The following is an 18,941-nucleotide window of genomic DNA, read 5'->3' on the forward strand; positions in this document are numbered from 1 at the left end:
CAGGCAGCATCTATGGAAAAGAGCAAACAGCTGACGTTTTGGGCCAAGAGCATTCATCAGGGCATTTTAACATTTTGAGGCATCTTATATATATATAAAAAAATGCAGCATCCCTGTCTAAAATACCACAGGAGAGAAAATGTGCATAATTTATATTTAAAAAGTTGCCTGTCAGGTAAAGAAGTACAAATCAGAAAGATGAAACATAAATTAATTTTGCTCTCACACCATAAGCTTAAGGAAATAATCCTTATATAGTTGAAATTGATTGGAAAAAATGGGAATTATAAATCATGAGAACGTTTGTAAGGAATAAACTTTGCTCACATTAAGTTGAGTAATGTTTTGTTTTGGAAGATGAGGTATTGTTGCACATTAAACACAAATGTTCCACTTTACTGCAAAGAAGATCCAACCTTTTAAGAGATTCAGATTTACTTGCTGCTAAATAAAGACTGGCTGAGATCACTGTACGCACAGTGTCAGATTGCAGCATCAGAATACCTACCATGTTAAGATAGCTGTGCATGTGTAAAATTAGCTGGAATGCAGGGTACGTGGGTAGTCAATGGATTAAACAAATATATGTGTTAAAGCTGTGGACCACAAAATAAAGCAGAAGACTAATACAAACATTACTTATTGTTCATCTTATTTTTAAATTGTTAGGCTACAAATAGGCGCTGAATTCTAGGATTAAGAAAGCTATCACAGATAAGCACATGCACACTGCTGAGACACTGTAATAACTTGTAAGGAAATGTCATGTGTACTCTCAGTTCATAAGGCAGACGGCAAGCACTAAAATCAGATAAAAATACAGGAAATGAGCTGTGAGGTTCATTAAAATCTTGCGAAAAATCAGTACTAATGGAAAGAACTGATGAGATGGACATGAAAGGATGAACACAAAACATTTTGTGACCAAGATTTTGTCATAGTATCACTTTGCTTTCAAATGTTCTTTCATATCCATCTCATCCCTTCACTGACAGAATTTAATCCTTTTTTAAAAATCTAAGTTTGGTTTGGTCATTGCCTCTTTAGTTTTCAAATTTAGCGATACAGTGTGAAGTCGGCCCTCCAAGTTGCACAACCCCAGCAACCCCTGACAACTCCAATTTATAGCCGGAGTGAGCTGGTTTCAATACCAGACACTTTTATTCTGGTGAACATCAATGCTGCAATTTCTCCACTGTGCAGTTAATGATAGATTTTCATTTTACAGGATTTATGATTAGATACGTTCATGGGATATAAACGGAGTATCTGAAAAGGAACAAAAATCGTGACCATTGTTTCCAAGGATATAACAGATTTTTAATTGAATCAAATCTCTAGATAGTGCTAGAGACTCTGAAACTGTAGTGGCCATCTGAAATAGATTACTACTCCGAAATCTCACAAAATTTAAAGTCACTAATTTAAATCGTTTCAATGCACATAACTGTTTCCATAGATTGAGAAGGTATATAAATTAGTGACTCAAAAAAAATCTTCAGATAGAAAAGATTGAAAGGTCTTTGATCGGAAACACTCACTGCTTCTATTTCCACGGATGCTGTCCGAGAGAGATAAAAAGTAACAAAATACTTATTTCTTCACATTCTGTTTCGGCTAGGCAACAAACGTTTAAGGCAGAAAACAAATGTACTAATGTAAATTGGAGATAGTCTGGAAAAAAGTGTGATTTCACTTTCTATCTATCTAAAATCAAAGATTAACTCAAGCAGCAATGATATTTACTATGTATTTATCAATTGTTTATCACTTGATAAATTCATAGAAAACGAGTCAATGCTAATGAAGTCATAATAACCTTTATTATAAACACTTTGACCAACTGCAAAAACAAAACAAATCTATCTCCCTCGCTCTCTCTCTCTCTCTCTCTCTCTCTCTCATTAAACTAATTGATTCTTAATCTGGCTCAACTTGTTAAGCAAATGACAGAAGGAGGAACATACAAGGTCTTAAATAAACTGGATTTGAAAAACATTTAACTATTTCATTACTGAGCAGGTAATTTTAATGTCTAGCCCTTTACTATTTTTCCCTAAAAGACTTGTATCTCTCTCCAGATCATCTACAAAACTGCAAATATCTTATCACTACATTATTTTCTCTCCTAATATCCACGGATGCCTTCCATGTCCCATCTTCATATCCTTCATAAACAAACTTCATGATCACAGTGAATGGCAGTGCTGGCTAGAAGGGCCGAATGGCCTACTCCTGCACCTACTGTCTATTGTCAAACAGGTGCTCATCTTCAATAAATTCTCATGGTGTAAATAATGTCAATTTATTTTACAACAGTTTACACCAGTGGAGAGAGGACTCTAATTTTAATTTTCATCCTTCGGCCCTCTTTATCGGTGAGGAATTGGTTCCGGGACCCTCCGCAGATACCAAAAAACGTGGATACTCAAGTCGGTGGACTTCAGGACCCGGTGGAGCTCTGAAGCTTATTTAACCTGTCTCAGTGCAGTGGACTTTAGGACCCGGCAGAGCTCAGGACCCACCGCCCGCAGTGTTTCTGCTCTGGAAAGTGATCACGATTGAAAATAAAGTGGAAATAATAAAGTGATCGGAAAGAGGTGAAACACCATCGGTCATTGGAAAAGCATTAGGCTGCAGCCGGTCAACGATCGGAACAATTTTAAAGGATAAAGTGAGAATAATGGAGCATATGAAGGCCCTGCCCCAATGAAAGCTGCAATTATTACTAAGCAATGCAGTGGTTTAATTATTGAAATACATATGTTTCTTAACTGTTTTATATGCATAGAAAGGTAAAATATATACTATCTATTAAGACAAATGTTTGACTTACTGACGCTAAATACCGGATGTACCTGTTCTGACTTAGAGAACTTCTGGTTTGCTTTTCGATTCCCGATCCACAGTAACCTATGCACATCCTCCCGCATACTTTAAATCATTGCTAGATTACTTATAATACCTAATACAATGTAAATTCTATGTACATAGTTGTTATACTGTATTGTTTAGGGAATAATGACAAGAAAAAAAAGTCTGTACATGCTCAAATAACAAGTGCTGGAGAGAGAACTTCCGGGTTTTTCCGATCCGCGGTTGGCTGAATCCGCACGTGCAGAACCCGCGGATAAGGAGGGCCGACTGTACTTCTGCTGACAGACAGTAAGAGTCCAACTAACAGCTGAATATGGGGAGAAAGTTATGTTCTGTCATTCATCTGATGCACCTGCAAATTCTTCTCAGCTGGTTTCTGCTGGATTATTGCAGATTATCATTGTGACTGCAGTATTGATTCCAAATTACTGCTAGGCAAGCTCTCCTTTACCTTCAAAGATCTATAGAATGCTGAAGTTTATAATTTAAAGAACGGTGAAACCACTGCTCCCTCTAAGCTACACAGTAACTGCAATGCTCTTGCACACATAACTTTTGTTAAAATGCAGCTAGAATGTTTTTAATACAATTTCAAAATCATGCTAATATAATTCTGAAATCTGTATTAATATAATCAACCTTTACTGTAAAACATTTTAGAGCTTCACCGTATTTACATTGCCAGTATTTCAAGTTACAACACTGTTACAAATTGTAACAACAAACACAGAACAGAAGTTGGTAGCTCACTGTTAATAAACCACTGGCCTGCTGGATGCCAACATTGTCTAGTCAAAATGTTTTACTTTTGCCATTATGCCTGTCAGTTGGTTTAACTGCTTGACATCATTTGCCTCTGTTGTGGGTTGTGGTATGTGTTTGTTGTGAAAAATTCTATTTCTGACTTGTTTTTTTAGGTAGGTAATCTTTCAAAAAAAATCATAATATAGCAATAATTTTTAATTAAAAATTAAAAATTATTAGATCAACAAAAAAAAACATTTGAAGTGCCACACTGTTCACAGCCCATGTAAAAATTTCCTGTTCAGGGCAATGGTGGGTCTGTGCAGCTGTAAAAAAAAAGTTAGTGGGATTGTTGGGTGAAGCAGTTCATCAAGGTGTTTTCCTCCTGTATATGCATTGGAACCATGTGCACAGAAAATGAATATGATGCTACTATATGCAATAGGACTGCCAGTAGACACATAAAATATTCCATGCATATAGACAATGATGCTCCATATTAATAGATGAACCTTTTATTTAAAAGGCCATTGTTCCAATATCTGAAAGATTTTAATGACCTGATTTTTTTTTTAAATGGGTGCAGTTGCATCATACACTTAGTGGCCACCTAATTAGACACATCAATATTTTCTACTGCTCGAGCCCATCCACTTCAAGGTTCAATGTCTTGTGCATTCAGAGATGCTCTCCTGTACACCACTATTGTAATGTGCAGTTACTTCCGTTTCTGTTGCCTCTGACCTCTCTCATTAACAAGGCATTTTCCTCCATGGAACTACCACTCACTGGATTTTTTTTTTGCATCATTCTATGTAAACTCCAGAGACTGTTATGCATGAAAACCTCAAGAGATCAGCAGTTCCTGACACTCAAACCTCAACATCTGGCACCAATAATCATTCCACGGTCAAAAAAATTCACTTAGTTCACATTTCTTCTCCATTCTGACGTTTGGTTTGAACAAAAACTGAATCCCTTGACCATGTCTGCAGACTTTTATGCACTGAGTTGCTGTCATATGACTAGCTGATTAGATGTTTGCATTAATGAGCAGATGTATAGATATACTTAATAAAGTGGCCACTGAGTAAATCAGAGCCTCGTTTACTATAAAGTACCATAACTGAAGTTGGAACTGCCTTTGAAAGCATGACAGATGTCATTACAATCTAATGTCGAGTTATGAGCAGGTGTGAAATAACTACAGCCATTTCAAAACTAAATGACAACACGTGTTAGCAAAGACACTAAAGTCTGCAGGCAAAACTGCTGCACAGATAGGATAGCAGATGAAGGAGGTTTTTATAAAAAAAAAGGCAAACCTTAATGTCTTTAGTTGCCTTTAAACCATAACCCTCTTCTGGGAAATAAGTGATTTCAAAACCTTCAGTTGAGGCTCCACAGTCAGCTGCCCACTGCAGTAGTTCATCAAAGTGGTGTTCTCTGTGCCCATCAAAGATAACCGATAAACCTAAATTATCACAAACCACAAAGTAACTTAAAATCATAATAATTAAGCAAAGGGAAAGCTTATTAATGAGAAAAACAGCAAGATAAAAACAAAACTCATCTGGTAATAGGCATTAAAAAAAAGTTATAAAAAGGATCATGTAGCTTTGCACAGTGAACACTGCAGAGTGACAAGTTTGCACAAGAGTTACAATATACACAATCCATAAGAATTTTGTGCATCATATTCAATTAACTGAATGCTGGCACCAATTGGTCATGCTGCATCATCTGATGGGAGAAGCACACCAGTTACGCCCTGAATGGCCAACCCTTTACTTTGAGGCGGTCATTGCAGTTCCTAGATTGTCCAGTCTGAGAAAACAGAAGGCCTTGCAGGATGGTTACAGTTATAACGTTTCAAAGAAATCGGCTCTCATTCTTCAAGTTCACAAGACCATAGCTCCAGTTCTTTAAGCCCAATCAATTCAATTTAAGAATTTCTTGTGAGACACTGTATCAAAAGCCTTTTGAAAATCCAAATACACCACACCAATCCCCATCTAAGGTATTACCTACAACCTCAATGTCCAAAAGGTTGCTAATCATGACTTACTTTCATAAATCCATGCTGATTTGCTAAGTTCTATGATTTTCTAAGTGCAATTGTTATTTCCTTAATAATATATTAAACCACATTTTTGCTACACATCTTGCTAACTATAATTGCCTACTTTCTCTCTTCTTCTTTTCTCCATTCTCATCTTCCAATCTGAGGAAAATGTGCTAGAATTAATACAATTTTTGGATGATGATGACCTGTACATCTACCACAGACCTAGGATACAGGTTATCAGAACCTAGAGAGCTATTACACTTCCATTAACTTCTTCAATAACTTTCTGCTGATGCTTTTTAAGTAGTTATTCATTCTGCAATTGCAATTTTCCATTATTTGCAGATGTGATGACAGGTACTGAACATTTGCACATTTCTATTTCCACAATGCAAAACTTCTCATCTCAGACCTCAGGAAAAATTAACTTCAGCTAATTTTTCCTCACTTTTTATATACATCTATTCCCCTCCCCAACAAACCTTGACTACTGTCATGTTGTATTTTCCCCATTTCTGCTCAAATGCCTTAATCTGCCATTGTGATTTGAGATTTTGCCAATATTCAGACTTATTGCTCTTTTATTTGACAATTATTTGTTTTATTTAGATGCAAGACTCCCAGTTTAATTTCTAAGTAAATTATATAAAATTAAATGGAATTATGATCACCATTTAATAAGTGCTTCTTAGTGAATCATCACTTAACACCTTCTTAAACCAGGTTATTCCTTAATTTGTTCTTCAAAAATACTGATCCAGAAAATCATTTCTTATACATGATGGTGCATTTTTCCTCCAGTGTATTAACATTACTTTAGTTTGTTCAGCCTTTATGTAGATTTTAATCCCCCCAAAACACTGTACAGTATTACCATTGTTATATGCACCTCTTAAATGTTTGATTTATACTATGCCCTGCATTGCAACTGTTTGGGGGTCTATGGACAACTCTCACCAAACTTCTCCACCCCTCAAAAATAGATGAAATTATATGTTCATCAGCCAGAATCACAGCAGACAAACTCTTGCAATTCATGCACCGACTGAAATTTAATTATACAGAATGTTCTGATCCAACCCAACAAAAAGCAGTCAATGAAAGGACAGAAGTTGGAGGATGTACATTGGAACAAGTGCACTATACTAAAATGTTATTCAATTTACAAACACTTGCCAGGTAAGTTCCTAGTCTTGTTCACGACAAGCAGTATAGCTCCAATACAGTTATAACCACTTTCATTCTACAGTCATTTAGCATCAGAATGTTGGTAGAGATCATGTGTGAGGTTATTAAGCAGTACCCAACACACTTACTAACAACCTTACAGTTGATGCTCATTCTGTGTTCTACTAATATTATTTAGATTCAAGGATCGTTATAGCCTTGGTCCAAACAGAAATAAATAAACCAAATTTCAGAGCTCAGCTGAGAGTAATAGCTTTTGAGATCAAGGCAGCATTTTTTTTAGTGTGACTTCAGGAACTTCTGTAAAATTAATGGACCTTGGTGCTTGGTTGGGGAGTTGTCAAGAGTGAAAAATCACTGACTGGAGTTGTACCTCATACAAAAAAGATGGCTGACAAAGCCAATCATCTCTCCCCAAAAGATTGTTGTGGGAGCTGTTTAATGTAGTGTTTTAGGCTCATTCTTCCTCATCTACTTTAACTTTACTTTATTGTCACCAAACAATTGATACTAGAGCGCACAATTATCACAGCGATATTTGATTTGATACCAATGATCTTCCTTTCATCACATCAGAAGTATGGGTGCTCATTAATAACTGCATATGCAAGTCATTATCAGAATTTTTCTCTACTATAATATTACAAACAATGGATCACTTAACTTTATCCAAGTCTATTCTATCAATTTTTGACTTAATAGCTTAGCGACAGAATACAGCAAATTAAGCATCCAAATGTGTTTCCATTTTCAATCTGTTCCAATTTTAATGTTACTGGTTAATAATTGACAATGACATGGGGTCAGACAGAGTTTGAATACATGCATAGAGAAACCATAACAAATTATTACCCAAAAGAGAAAATTAGCCACACATACCTTTTTGCTTTTTACGGATTTTCTCAATCAAGCTTCGGATCTGCACATATTCTTCCCACTCCTTTCCCGGTGCAGTGGAAGGATTACTACATTCTTGAAAACAATTAAAAGGTGGAAAAGATATATTACAAAGCATATTCGGGTTAACTAAACCACTTAAGTGTTTTACCCTGGGGGAATGGCATATTGAATTAACAATTCAGCACTTCATTTTCACATCCAATATGAAACTGCCTAAACTGGGTACCACGATAGCATAGTGGGTAGTGCAACACTATTACAGCTCAAGGTGTTAGAGTTCAGAGTTTAAGTTCAGTATTCTCTGATTGTATGTTCTTTCCGTTTATGTGTGGGGATTTCCTCCTACAGTCCAAAGATGTACCAGTCAGTAGGTTAATTGGTCATTGCAAATTGTCCTGTGACTAGACAAGGGTTGAATAGGCAGGCTGCTGGGCATTGCAGCTGCTTGGGCCGGAAGGGCCTGTTCCGCAATGTGCCATTAAATTAATCAATCAATTAATTAATAGCTCCAGTGTCTGTCGCTTACTCTCTTCAAGAGTAAGGAGTTTATCCAGCCTCAAGTGTCTGTTCATATATTATAAAAATACCCTTACTGTTGGAATAAAAATTCCCAACTTCAAGTTAGAGAACAACAACAGTTTGTACAGTAAACTAAATCACAATGGAATTTGAAGGTTGAGAGCAAGGCACATTATTCATTTAGAAGCTTCACTCAGAAACCAGCTGTAATACACCTGACCTGAGAATGCCTTGAGTCAGCAAACAGCTCCAGTATAATAAAGGGTTTCTTCTTCTCATTAATGTAGCTTGTTTTGACAAACTCAAGGCATTACCTAGAATGAGATAGTACAAGGCTCGATCTTATCCCATCTATGACTGCTCCCATAGTGATTTAGTTAAACCTACTCACTTGCCCCAATCTTGTATTTTCTGTAATGTTACACGTAAAATCTCACTCTATAATGTTTTCTAACCACAACATAGTGCAAAACTATTCCTTACAATGGCTGTCTTTTTTTTTGCTTATCGAAGGTCCATATCCCGGGTACTCAAATCTTGCTGCCTTGGAACAGATTTCTTATTTACCCTATCATAATTTGTCAAATGGCATTTTAACCCATTCTGCCCATCTTAAAAAAAGTCCTGAACTCCCATAAACATCTGATTTGATCAGTTTTTTCCCTAACCAAGATGTTATTCCTAATTAATAGCCTTTCCTCCACAGACAATTCTTGTCAAGTAAAACAATGGCTCTTGACTCAGTGTCGATAACTTCACTCACCCCAACGTGAAGAGTTCCCACAATCTATGTACTCACTTTCAAAGACTCGTCTCATTTTCTCGATATTTATTGCTTATTTATCATTATTGTTTTTTTTCTTCTAGTATCTGCACTTGTTCCTTATCTTTTGCACATTGGTCATTTGTCCATCTTGTGTGTTGTTTTTCATTGATTCTGCAGTGTTTCTTGTATTTACTGCAAATGCCCACAAGAACATGAATCTCAGGGTAGTATTTGGTGACATATATGTACTTTGATAATTAATTTACTTCGAACTTAAGGATCAGAGTCTTAGAGAAGTATAGCACCGAAACAGGCTCTTTGGCCCATTTAGTCTGTGCTGTACTACTGCCTACTCCCATCAATCTGTATGGGGACCATAGCCCTCCATACCCCTTTCATCCATGTACCTATCCAAACTTCTCCTAAACATTGAAATAAAGCTTGCATGTACCACTTGTGTTGGCAGGTCGTTCCACACTCTCATGACTCTCCAAGTGATGAAGTTTCCTCTCATGTTCCCCCTTAAACCTTTTACCTTTCACTCTTAACCCATGACCTCTGGTTGTAGTCCCACCCAACCTCAATGGAGAAAGCCTGTTTGTATTTACTCTCTCTCTCATTATTTTGCATGCCTCTATCAAATCTCATCTCAATCTTCTATATTTCATGGAATAAAGTCCTATCCTGTTCAATCATTCTTTATAACTCAGGTCTTGCAGTCCCGGCAACATCCTTGTAAATTTTCTCTGTACGCTTTCAAACTTATTCACATCTTTCCTGTAGGTAGGTGACCGAAAGTGCACACAATACTCCAAAATTAGGTCTCACCAATGTCTTGTACAACTTCAACATAACATTCCATCTCCTGTACTCAATACATTGATTTATGAAGGCCAACATCCCAAAAGCTTTCTTTGCGATTAGGTGACCGATCGATTCTTTCTAATTCACCACTGTCCTGAGCAGATTTTCTACTGTTTGAAAGAACTTTACTTTGTAGATTAAGAGGAGTTAGGGAACCACTCATATCCAGTTTTTGTTGCACTGTGTTGTGGTAAATCATCACTTTGCTCGTTCTATCCTCTTCAAATCAGTCTCCTATAATACTATTCACTCTGAACAATTCCAGGATTATTGAAAACTGCAAAATAGCTGGCTTAAATCAAGCTAATAAATCTCAGTGCTTTGTTAGTACATATGCTGCTCAAACCACCAGAGCATGTGATTGACTCCAGGCGAATTTATAAAGGAACTTAGCAATTGAAAATGAGGATCAAAGGTTATAGAAATATTAACAGTTTATTCAACCGAGGACAAGGGTATAATGACTTCAGAATGTGATTAGGAGGTTGGAGTCAAAATGGGTTGGGGGGGGGGGGGGGGCAAGCAAGAGCTAAAGTCTTTGCAAGGAATTTGTTTTCTAAAAGAATTAAACTTAGTGAAGCAGATTTTCCAAAGAATATTGCATTTCCAGGAACTAGAAGCCACTTTGCAAATGTGATCGGAAACAAAAGGGAAAATGCCTACAGCTGCAGAGATTTTGAAGATGAAATTGAGCAAAATTAAAATGAGTTGTCAATTCAATCTTATCAGCTTTTCACCATGTTGTCCAAAGTGCCCGCCTTGTGAGCGAACAAAGGACCTCACATTAAATATGTTATCAGCATACTTACTCTGTAACAATTCAGTTATCAGATTCATTACTTCCTTTGTGGAAACAGTGGCTGCGGCTCCACCTCCTCCTGATTTCTGTGTTTTCACTCTACTCTTCTTGCCCATTTTTCTGTTAGGAAATACAGATCAGAATTGCACATTAATTTAATCTACACATTGAGAAAGCCAAAGGCCAGCAATTATTAAAAGGCTTTCAAGTAACAAGTCCTCTCAGCTTTACACCAAACATTGATAATAATACACCCAGCAGGGTCGATTGAATTGAAGACAGTCTCTGATAATCATTAGGGGGGGAAGGGGAAGTATGTTTTGTGTTTTAAAGTAATTAACATTAAAGGTAAATAAATTTATTGTTGCTTAATTTTTTTTCCAATTGGTTCCAAAAGATTCTGATCGTGGGTGCTCTGGTGGCGTAGCAGTTGGTGTGATGCTAATACAGCTTGGCGTGTCAAGAGTCTGGTGTACAATTGGTAGGTTGTTGGATGTCATGGGTCTTGGGCCAGGAAGGAGGGTGGGAGGGAGGGACAGGTAACCTCAAAAATGTTGCTTCTGCTGATAAAAGACTGGATATTCACTAGAGTATAGATTATCCAAAAAGATGAAACTTGAAATTCAACTCAAGCATCTTTCCTACTGCTGAGCTCAATAGTTAACCTATCGAACCAGCAGGAATCTTATCTCAAAATTGCATTTGTACTTGTAATACAAATATGAATTAATATGTTCCTGACCCTTTAGAGCTCAAGAATACCGTGGAGGAAATTACATAAGGTGCAGGATAAATAGAATCCTGAATGCATCAATAAAGAATGCAAACTGGTAACAGAGTCACGGTTAGCACAACCCGATTACAGCTTGCGGCATTAGAGTTCGGAGTTCAATCTCGTACTCTCTGTAAAGAGTTTGTACCTTCTCCCCATGGAACGCATGGGTTTTCTCTGGGTCCTCCGGTTTCCTCCCACAGTCCAAAGACATACTGGTTAGTAGATTAATTGATCATTATAAATTGCCCTGTGATTAAGCTAAGATTAAACTAGTGCTTGTCAGGGATAGCTGTCAGCACAGCTCAAAGGGCTGGAAAGGCCTACTCCGCGCTGTATCTCTAAAATAAAATAAAAAATTTTAAAAATCTAAAAAATACTACCGTAGTAGGGAGAAATATTAAACAGTGGCAGAGAAGAACAGTGCAAAGTGTACATGTGGGTAAAAGAAAAAGGAACAATTAGAAGCATACTGTATGTTAATAATCAAAAGTAAATTTAAAACAAATGGAACATCTCAAACACTGGGAAGCTTGGAGCTGTTCTGATTTGGAAGCAGGAATCAATGGGTTGTTAAATGGGTTGTGAGGAAGTCTAGTACTTTGTCCAAATGCCTCCTATTCTTAAGGGCACAGAACAAGATGGAACAACTTCCAAAAAAAAACACACTGACAGACAGTGTAACTAGGCACTTGGAACAGGGTAACACTAAATCCAGCAGTTTAACTGTGAAACAGTAAATCATTCAATATCTGATCAACTTATGCTGGTAAAAATCAAAGGTATTAAATGGACTAAAAAAAACACATCTATATTAGCAGTTCCCAAAGATTAAGGCCAATGCTGCAAATAACAGCTTTTACAGCCTAGAGATGGCCTATTTCAGCACAAAGCAGTAACCACCACGGTTACTGCAGATGCCCTGGAGGGGAAAGAGAATTATAGTTTTGAAATGAAACTATTTTAGTATAAAAATGTTTCCCCCCCCCCCCCAACAATTGTTACATAAAAAGAATTCTTTAGTATTAAAACTAATCTGACAGATCTCTGAGGGCGGAATCCCACTCCATGCTTGGAGTGGAACCCAAGACTACCATTAATCGTACAACTACTGTTGGTGGCAGTGTCAGTCAGTGTTATACAGGAAAAGAAAATCATGTTGCTGCTGCAGGACTAACTGTCAAATACACAATACTAACAATTTTAAATAGATGACCAGCAAATCTTGCAAACAACACAGGAGCTGAATTACGCTATTCAGGCCTTCAAGCCGACTCTGCCATTCGATCATGGCTGATTTATTTTCCCCACTCAACCCCTTCTCCCTGCAACCTTTGACACGCTCACTAATCAAGAATTTTTCAGCTTCTGGTTTAAATATATTAAGTGCTGCAATAAAACTGAATGGGTTCCTATAATTTAAGATCAAATGATTTCTTCCAAGCAGAAGGGGCAGAGATTTTAATTTTAAAAAATATGCCGAATGCTTATCTCAGTGTTTGTGTAAATCGGTGAAGTAACTGACCACTGAGCTTCCAATCCCAAAAATCAACACAACACTATCACCATACTTGTATAACATGCTTACTGCAGTAAAATATACTGGAAGATACCTCCAAAATTCTTGAAAGTCTATAAGGAGATACAATCAAATCCACACAAATGTTTCTCAGCAAGCTATGAAAGATTTGTATGAAGCAGGAAGTTGGAATCTAATGACATTTGAAACAGAGGAGCCTAGGGGTACAAGTGTGTGGAGGGACCTTGAGGTCTAAGTCCATACTGCAGCTTACCTGATAGTGGCTGCACAGGTTCACGGGTGGTAAAGGTGGCACACGGCATGCTTGCCTTTATTAGTCGAGGTGATGAGTTCAAGAAGGACCCCACGCACCCCTCATACAAACTCTTCTCCCTCCTGCCGTCTGGGAAAAGGCACCGAAGCATTCGGGCTCTCACGACCAGACTATGTAACAGTTTCTTCCCCCAAACTATCAGACTCCTCAATACCCAGAGGCTGGACTGACACCTTACTGCCCTATTGTCCTATTATTATTTATTGTAATGCCTGCACTGTTTTGTGCACTTTATGCAGTCCTGGGTAGGTCTGTAGTCTAGCATAGTTGTTGTTTTTACGTAGTTCAGTCTAGTTTTTGTACTGTATCATGTAACACCATGGTCCTGAAAAACTGTCTCATTTTTACTATGCACTGTACACAGCAGTTATGGTCGAAATGACAATAAAAATGACTTGACTTGAAGAGTCAGGAAGTTATGTTGCATCTTTATAAAACTCTAGTTAGTATTCTGGCATTTTGGTCACCCATTATAGGATGCTGAGGCTTTGGAGAAGATGCAGCAGATGGTTACCTGGATGCTGCCTGGATTAGAGGGCATCTACTGTAAGCAGAGGGTGGGCAGACTTGCATTGTTTTCTCTGGAGTGGGGGAGCACGAGGGAAAATCTAATAGAGGTTTATATGATTACGAGAGGAAAAGATAAAGTAGACAGCCAGTATCTTTTTCCCAGGGTTGAAATGTCTAATACCAGAGGGCATGCATTTAAACTGAGAGGGGGCAAATTATATATATGCACATAAATATATATACAAATGCCTGCATTAATTGAAAGCATAATTCTCCCATTCACAAATTTTGGATATTTAAGCAGATGAGTAACAAAGTTACAAAGTCCAACCTCCCTGCCCAAACTTGCTTCCAAAGTTCTTTACTTCCACTATTACACAAGTTTTCCATTCTTTCAAACTTGTTTGCTCTTGCCAGATTAAACGCATTACTGATTTAGATAATGAACTAAATCCTTTCACAAACTATTAACAGCATCTTCCTTGGCTGTCTCACTCACTTTGGTACTTAGTAACTATTCTCTGGTATATACACTGAAGATCAAGAAATTTAAATTACATCCGACCATAAGAATTTTTCCATCAGTAATTATGTGCTTGGATCTGATCATAAATTTTAATTGCTTAAATTTACTTTAACCATACAATGTATTGTAAATCAGAAAAGAAATCTTGACAGCCAGAGAAAAAAGCTGAATCATTTGCAGGCCACAGCCAATCTTGGCACCCCAATCAAAACTTACATTTTTAAAGATGATTGAGAGTTGGAGTCACTGAAGAGCAAAAATCTGGACTGTTACTGCAGTGTTAGAGAAGAAGTCATGCACTACTAAATATAGTTTTGATGTTTGGAGGACTTTTCTAATAGCAGGAGCGTCTAGGACCAGAGGGCACAGCCTCAGAATACAATGACATCAGGAGGAGGAATTTCTTTAGCCAGCAGGTGGTGAATCTGTACAATTTATTGCCCAGATGGTTGTGGAGGCCAAGTCATTGGACATACTTAAAGCAGTGGTTTTTGATTAGTAAGGGAATCAAAGGTTAAGGTAAGAAGGCAGGAAAATGGGGTTGGGAAGGACAATAAATAGCCAAATTTGCTCATGTGTCTTATGGTCATATTTGTTTTCTTTCAAATGAGAGGATTCATGGAGGCTCAATATTCATTTTCAGGAGAATATGAAGCTTCAAGAGCATCATTTTGAAAACTGAGAGTGTTATTCCTATTGTTCCAGCAAGTACTTACCTCCAACCAATATCCACCAGAAGATCTGATCATGACCAGATTTCTCTTTGTGAGAACTTGCTTGTGCACAAATTGACTATTGCAGCAGTGATTTGGAAGTAGTTAACTGACTTTTTTGTTTGAATTCTCAGAAGTTGCAAAGGTACCATACAAATTTAAATGTTCGTATGTACATTTGCTCAGAGGCTGAGGTCCAAGCTATGAATTTCATTGAAACATGCTAAATAAAGGGCCTTGCACTGAACGTCCACGGACTTCTTGTAGAGCCAGAAAAATGGTGAATAGAATTTAACCAAATGGTCAATAGAACTTAAATTGCATTTCAGAAAAAAATGAGAGAAAATACCATACATATATACAGAAAGGTGATGAAAAGGGCCAGTTATATCATAAAGGATCCCATCCACCCTGCTCATAGACTGTTTGTCCCATTCCTATCAGGGACAAGGCTATGTAGCATCCACACCAAGAACGCCAGACTGAAAAAGAGTTACCGTAGATTCCGGACTACAGAGCGCACCTGATTAAAAGCCGCTGGCTCTAATTTTACAAAGAAAATCAATTTTTTACTTGTACAGGCCGCACCGGATTTTAGGCCGCAGGTGTCCCACGTTGTAATATGAGATATTTACACAGAAAGATATTACACGTGAGGATTTTTTAACTTTTAATTAAATCCATATGGTAACATAAACAAATACATATTGCAAATGCTTTTTTTCGAACCTTGCCTGTAACGTGGCTACTTTTAAATATACATTGCGTATACTTTTTTACTGAACAACATTCCAATATCTCCTAACGACTGGTAAAAAATATATATACTGCAGCCTACCAGGAAAAGTTATTGATCGCCTTTAACTTAAAAGCAGCGTTCGCTCAGATCCAATGCCGCTCGCGTAATGCGCTCCCCCCCCCTTCCCATTTATCGCAAACTGGCATTTTTCCCACAAGACGCGGCGAAACCGGGTGTGACGTCATAGCATCCCGCGATGTAGTACAGAAAACAAATATAGTTAAAACACTTCTAACTTTAACTAGAAAATGAATTACTAAGCGAAAATATTATAAACGAAATAACTGCCATAAAGGCAGCACAATGCTTTTCTTCGAGTGTTTTCCATGTTGATGAGGGTGAGTACAAATGACTGATTTACAATAATTTAATTGTGAAAGTGCGCTTGATTTATCGTACAATTTCATTGGACCTCTGTGAACTACTCATCAATTTTATTGGTCTACTGTTACGAGGCAAAATGTTTTTGGCGGCATGAAAAAAATCATGCATTAGCCGCACCGTAGTAAAGGCCGCAGAGTTCAAAGCTGTTCAAAATGTGGGAAAAAAGTAGCGGCTTATAATCCGACATCTACGGTACTTTCTCCAAGTAGTAAGGGTGATAAACAACACAACCTACTAACTCCATCACTACTATATTATTTTCCAACATCACCTTTATGTACAGCCTAGCATCACTTTATTGACATACAATCAATGTATACAAGCTATCTTATGTATTAACATTTGTGTGTTTTATTATTAGTGTTCTTTATCTTTTGTGGGTTTTTGCACTGCATTGGATCTGCAGTTACAATTATTTCATTCTCCTTTACACTCGTGTACGGAAATGAAATTAAACAATCTTGAAAATAGCTTATCAGATTGCCCAACAAGGCCCATGCCCTTGCCAAGCATCACCTATTTCACTTTGAATAGAAGTTTAAAATCCAGTATGGATCTCATCACTCACCTTTGATCCCACAGAACTGAACAGGAAATTAGATATTTTTGATCCCAAAGAACTACTGAAGATTGCATAGAATTCTGGTCACATTACAGAAGTATATGACTGAACCAGAGGACACAGTACAGATTTACAAAAATACTGCCAGTTAGAGAAGATGAGTCATGTCAAAAGAAAAATGACTGAATTGGGGCCTTTTCTTTTAGAAAAGGGGAAGTGGAAAGTTATTTACTTACTTACTTAACTTTGTCACCAAACAATTGATACTAGAGCGTACAATCATCACAGCAATATTTGACTCTACGCTTCGCGCTCCCTGAAGTACAAATTGAAGTATAATAAAAATTTAAATTATAAATCATAATTAGAAAATAGAAAAGGGAAAGTACGGTAGTGCAAGTCAGGTCCGGATATTTGGAAGGTACGGCCCAGATCCGAGTCAGGATCTGTTCAGCGGTCCTATCACAGTTGGAAAGAAACTGTTCCCAAATCTGGCTGTACGAATCTTCAAGCTCCTGAACCTTCTCCTGGAGGGAGGAGGGACAAAAAGTGTATTGGCTGGGTGGGTCGTGTCCTTGATTATTCTGGTAGCACTGCTCCGACAGCGTGTGGTGTAAAGTGAGTCCAAGGATGGAAGATTGGTTTGTGTGATGTGCTGGGCTATGTTCACGACCTTCTGCAGCTTCTTCCGGTCTTGGACAGGATAACTTCCATACCAGGTTGTGATGCACCCTAGAAGAATGCTTTCTACAGTGCATCTATAAAAATTAGTGAGGTTTTAGGATTTAACTGAGATGGATAAAGTTATGACAGTTACAGGATGGATTTCCTTTAATGGAGGGATCGCCATCAAGAGTACAGTTCCAAAATAATTGAAGAGTGAAGCAGAGTTGAGGAATTGCTTTTCTAAAACCAAAGGTGTAGTGACTAAGCTTGACAGGATGGTGGAAGAGAAATCCTCAACATATTTAAAAAGTACTTCATTTACCATCAACCACAAAGCTATACACTGAGGCAGTCAATTTTGTCCAAATAGTTTGACTGGCGTGATTATAATAGAGTGCCTCATGATGATTCCTTCTGTGACGTACATTTCATTAGTTCCCTGGCTTCCTTTTTATGACCATCTTTAAAGGGGACGATTTTATCAAATAGATTTTGATCATTCCATGCAGCGATTGCCTGTTATTTTGTCAAGAAAATTATAACCTTGCAAAGTACTTCCAGACATTTTTGTAGTTAAAACTATCACACAAGTACAAAATTCTGTCTCACTGTTTGATCACAGTCAAGCTCAGGAAGTACAATCAGGTTGACACAAGACAATGTCAGACTTTCCAGTGGAGTGTGGAAACCTATTTTAAAGCACAATTTTGCCCCTAGGCACAGAAAAGACAATAATTTGCTGCTGGATATGGCTACACTTGTATTGTGGGATAAACTTTAACAAAACTGTAGAAAAATGAACGCTTACTGTATATCAGCGATGATAATATGCTAAAGTTAGTAGGAATATTCAATCCTGAACGATAGAAAGAAAATAAACTACATAAATTAACAGTTGTGTCTTAAAAAGCTGCTAGTGTTGCTTTTCAGTACACCTGGAGTGTTCTATTGTGGAGAGTAAGTATGTTCAAACATGTTCAATATTTCTTCAAAGACATTTTTCAAACTTCTGCTTCAATTTAACGCTGTGCAGGAAATTTTAAGCTTGCTTCCCCAATGTTGGCCTGTGGACCCCAGGTTGGGAATCCCTGGATGGTAAGTTAGCTGATGAAAGGTCAGTGACATTAGGGCACTAAATATGACAAAACAAATCACCAAATATTTCAAGGTTCAAGATTGTTTACTGTCTTTCTTCAGTACACAAGTCTACAGGTGAATGAAACGATTCAGATTCAATGCAGGGCTGAAAAAATATAAGCAAATCATATAAAACTTAATGTACAATTAACTGTTGAGTGTGGCTGCATATGCACAAGATCAGCTTATATACTTGGACTTATTGTATGTAAATATAGTGCAGGAGCATCTGAACACAAGATGACTGACAGGAAATGTTAAAGTGGCAAAGACCATAAGACTAACAGACAGGAG

The 18,941-nt window shown here is 37.5% G+C and overlaps 1 protein-coding gene across 6 annotated transcripts in view; it reads right to left on the reverse strand.

The window, feature by feature from the left end:
* The window catches only part of setd3 (SET domain containing 3, actin histidine methyltransferase), a 156,170-nt gene that overhangs the window by 121,576 nt on the left and 15,653 nt on the right, over positions 1–18,941 (reverse strand). For all 6 annotated transcript variants that reach the window (XM_073039207.1, XM_073039202.1, XM_073039203.1 and 3 more), the window contains exons 2-4: positions 10,736–10,845; positions 7,757–7,849; positions 4,947–5,095 (exon numbers count right to left, since the gene is read on the reverse strand). In XM_073039207.1, the coding sequence (XP_072895308.1) occupies positions 4,947–5,095; positions 7,757–7,849; positions 10,736–10,841 (348 nt within the window). In that variant the 5' untranslated portion in view covers positions 10,842–10,845. The remainder of the gene's footprint in view (positions 1–4,946; positions 5,096–7,756; positions 7,850–10,735; positions 10,846–18,941) is intronic.

Source organism: Hemitrygon akajei, chromosome 3, assembly GCF_048418815.1.
Source record: "Hemitrygon akajei chromosome 3, sHemAka1.3, whole genome shotgun sequence".
NCBI lineage: Eukaryota > Metazoa > Chordata > Chondrichthyes > Myliobatiformes > Dasyatidae > Hemitrygon > Hemitrygon akajei.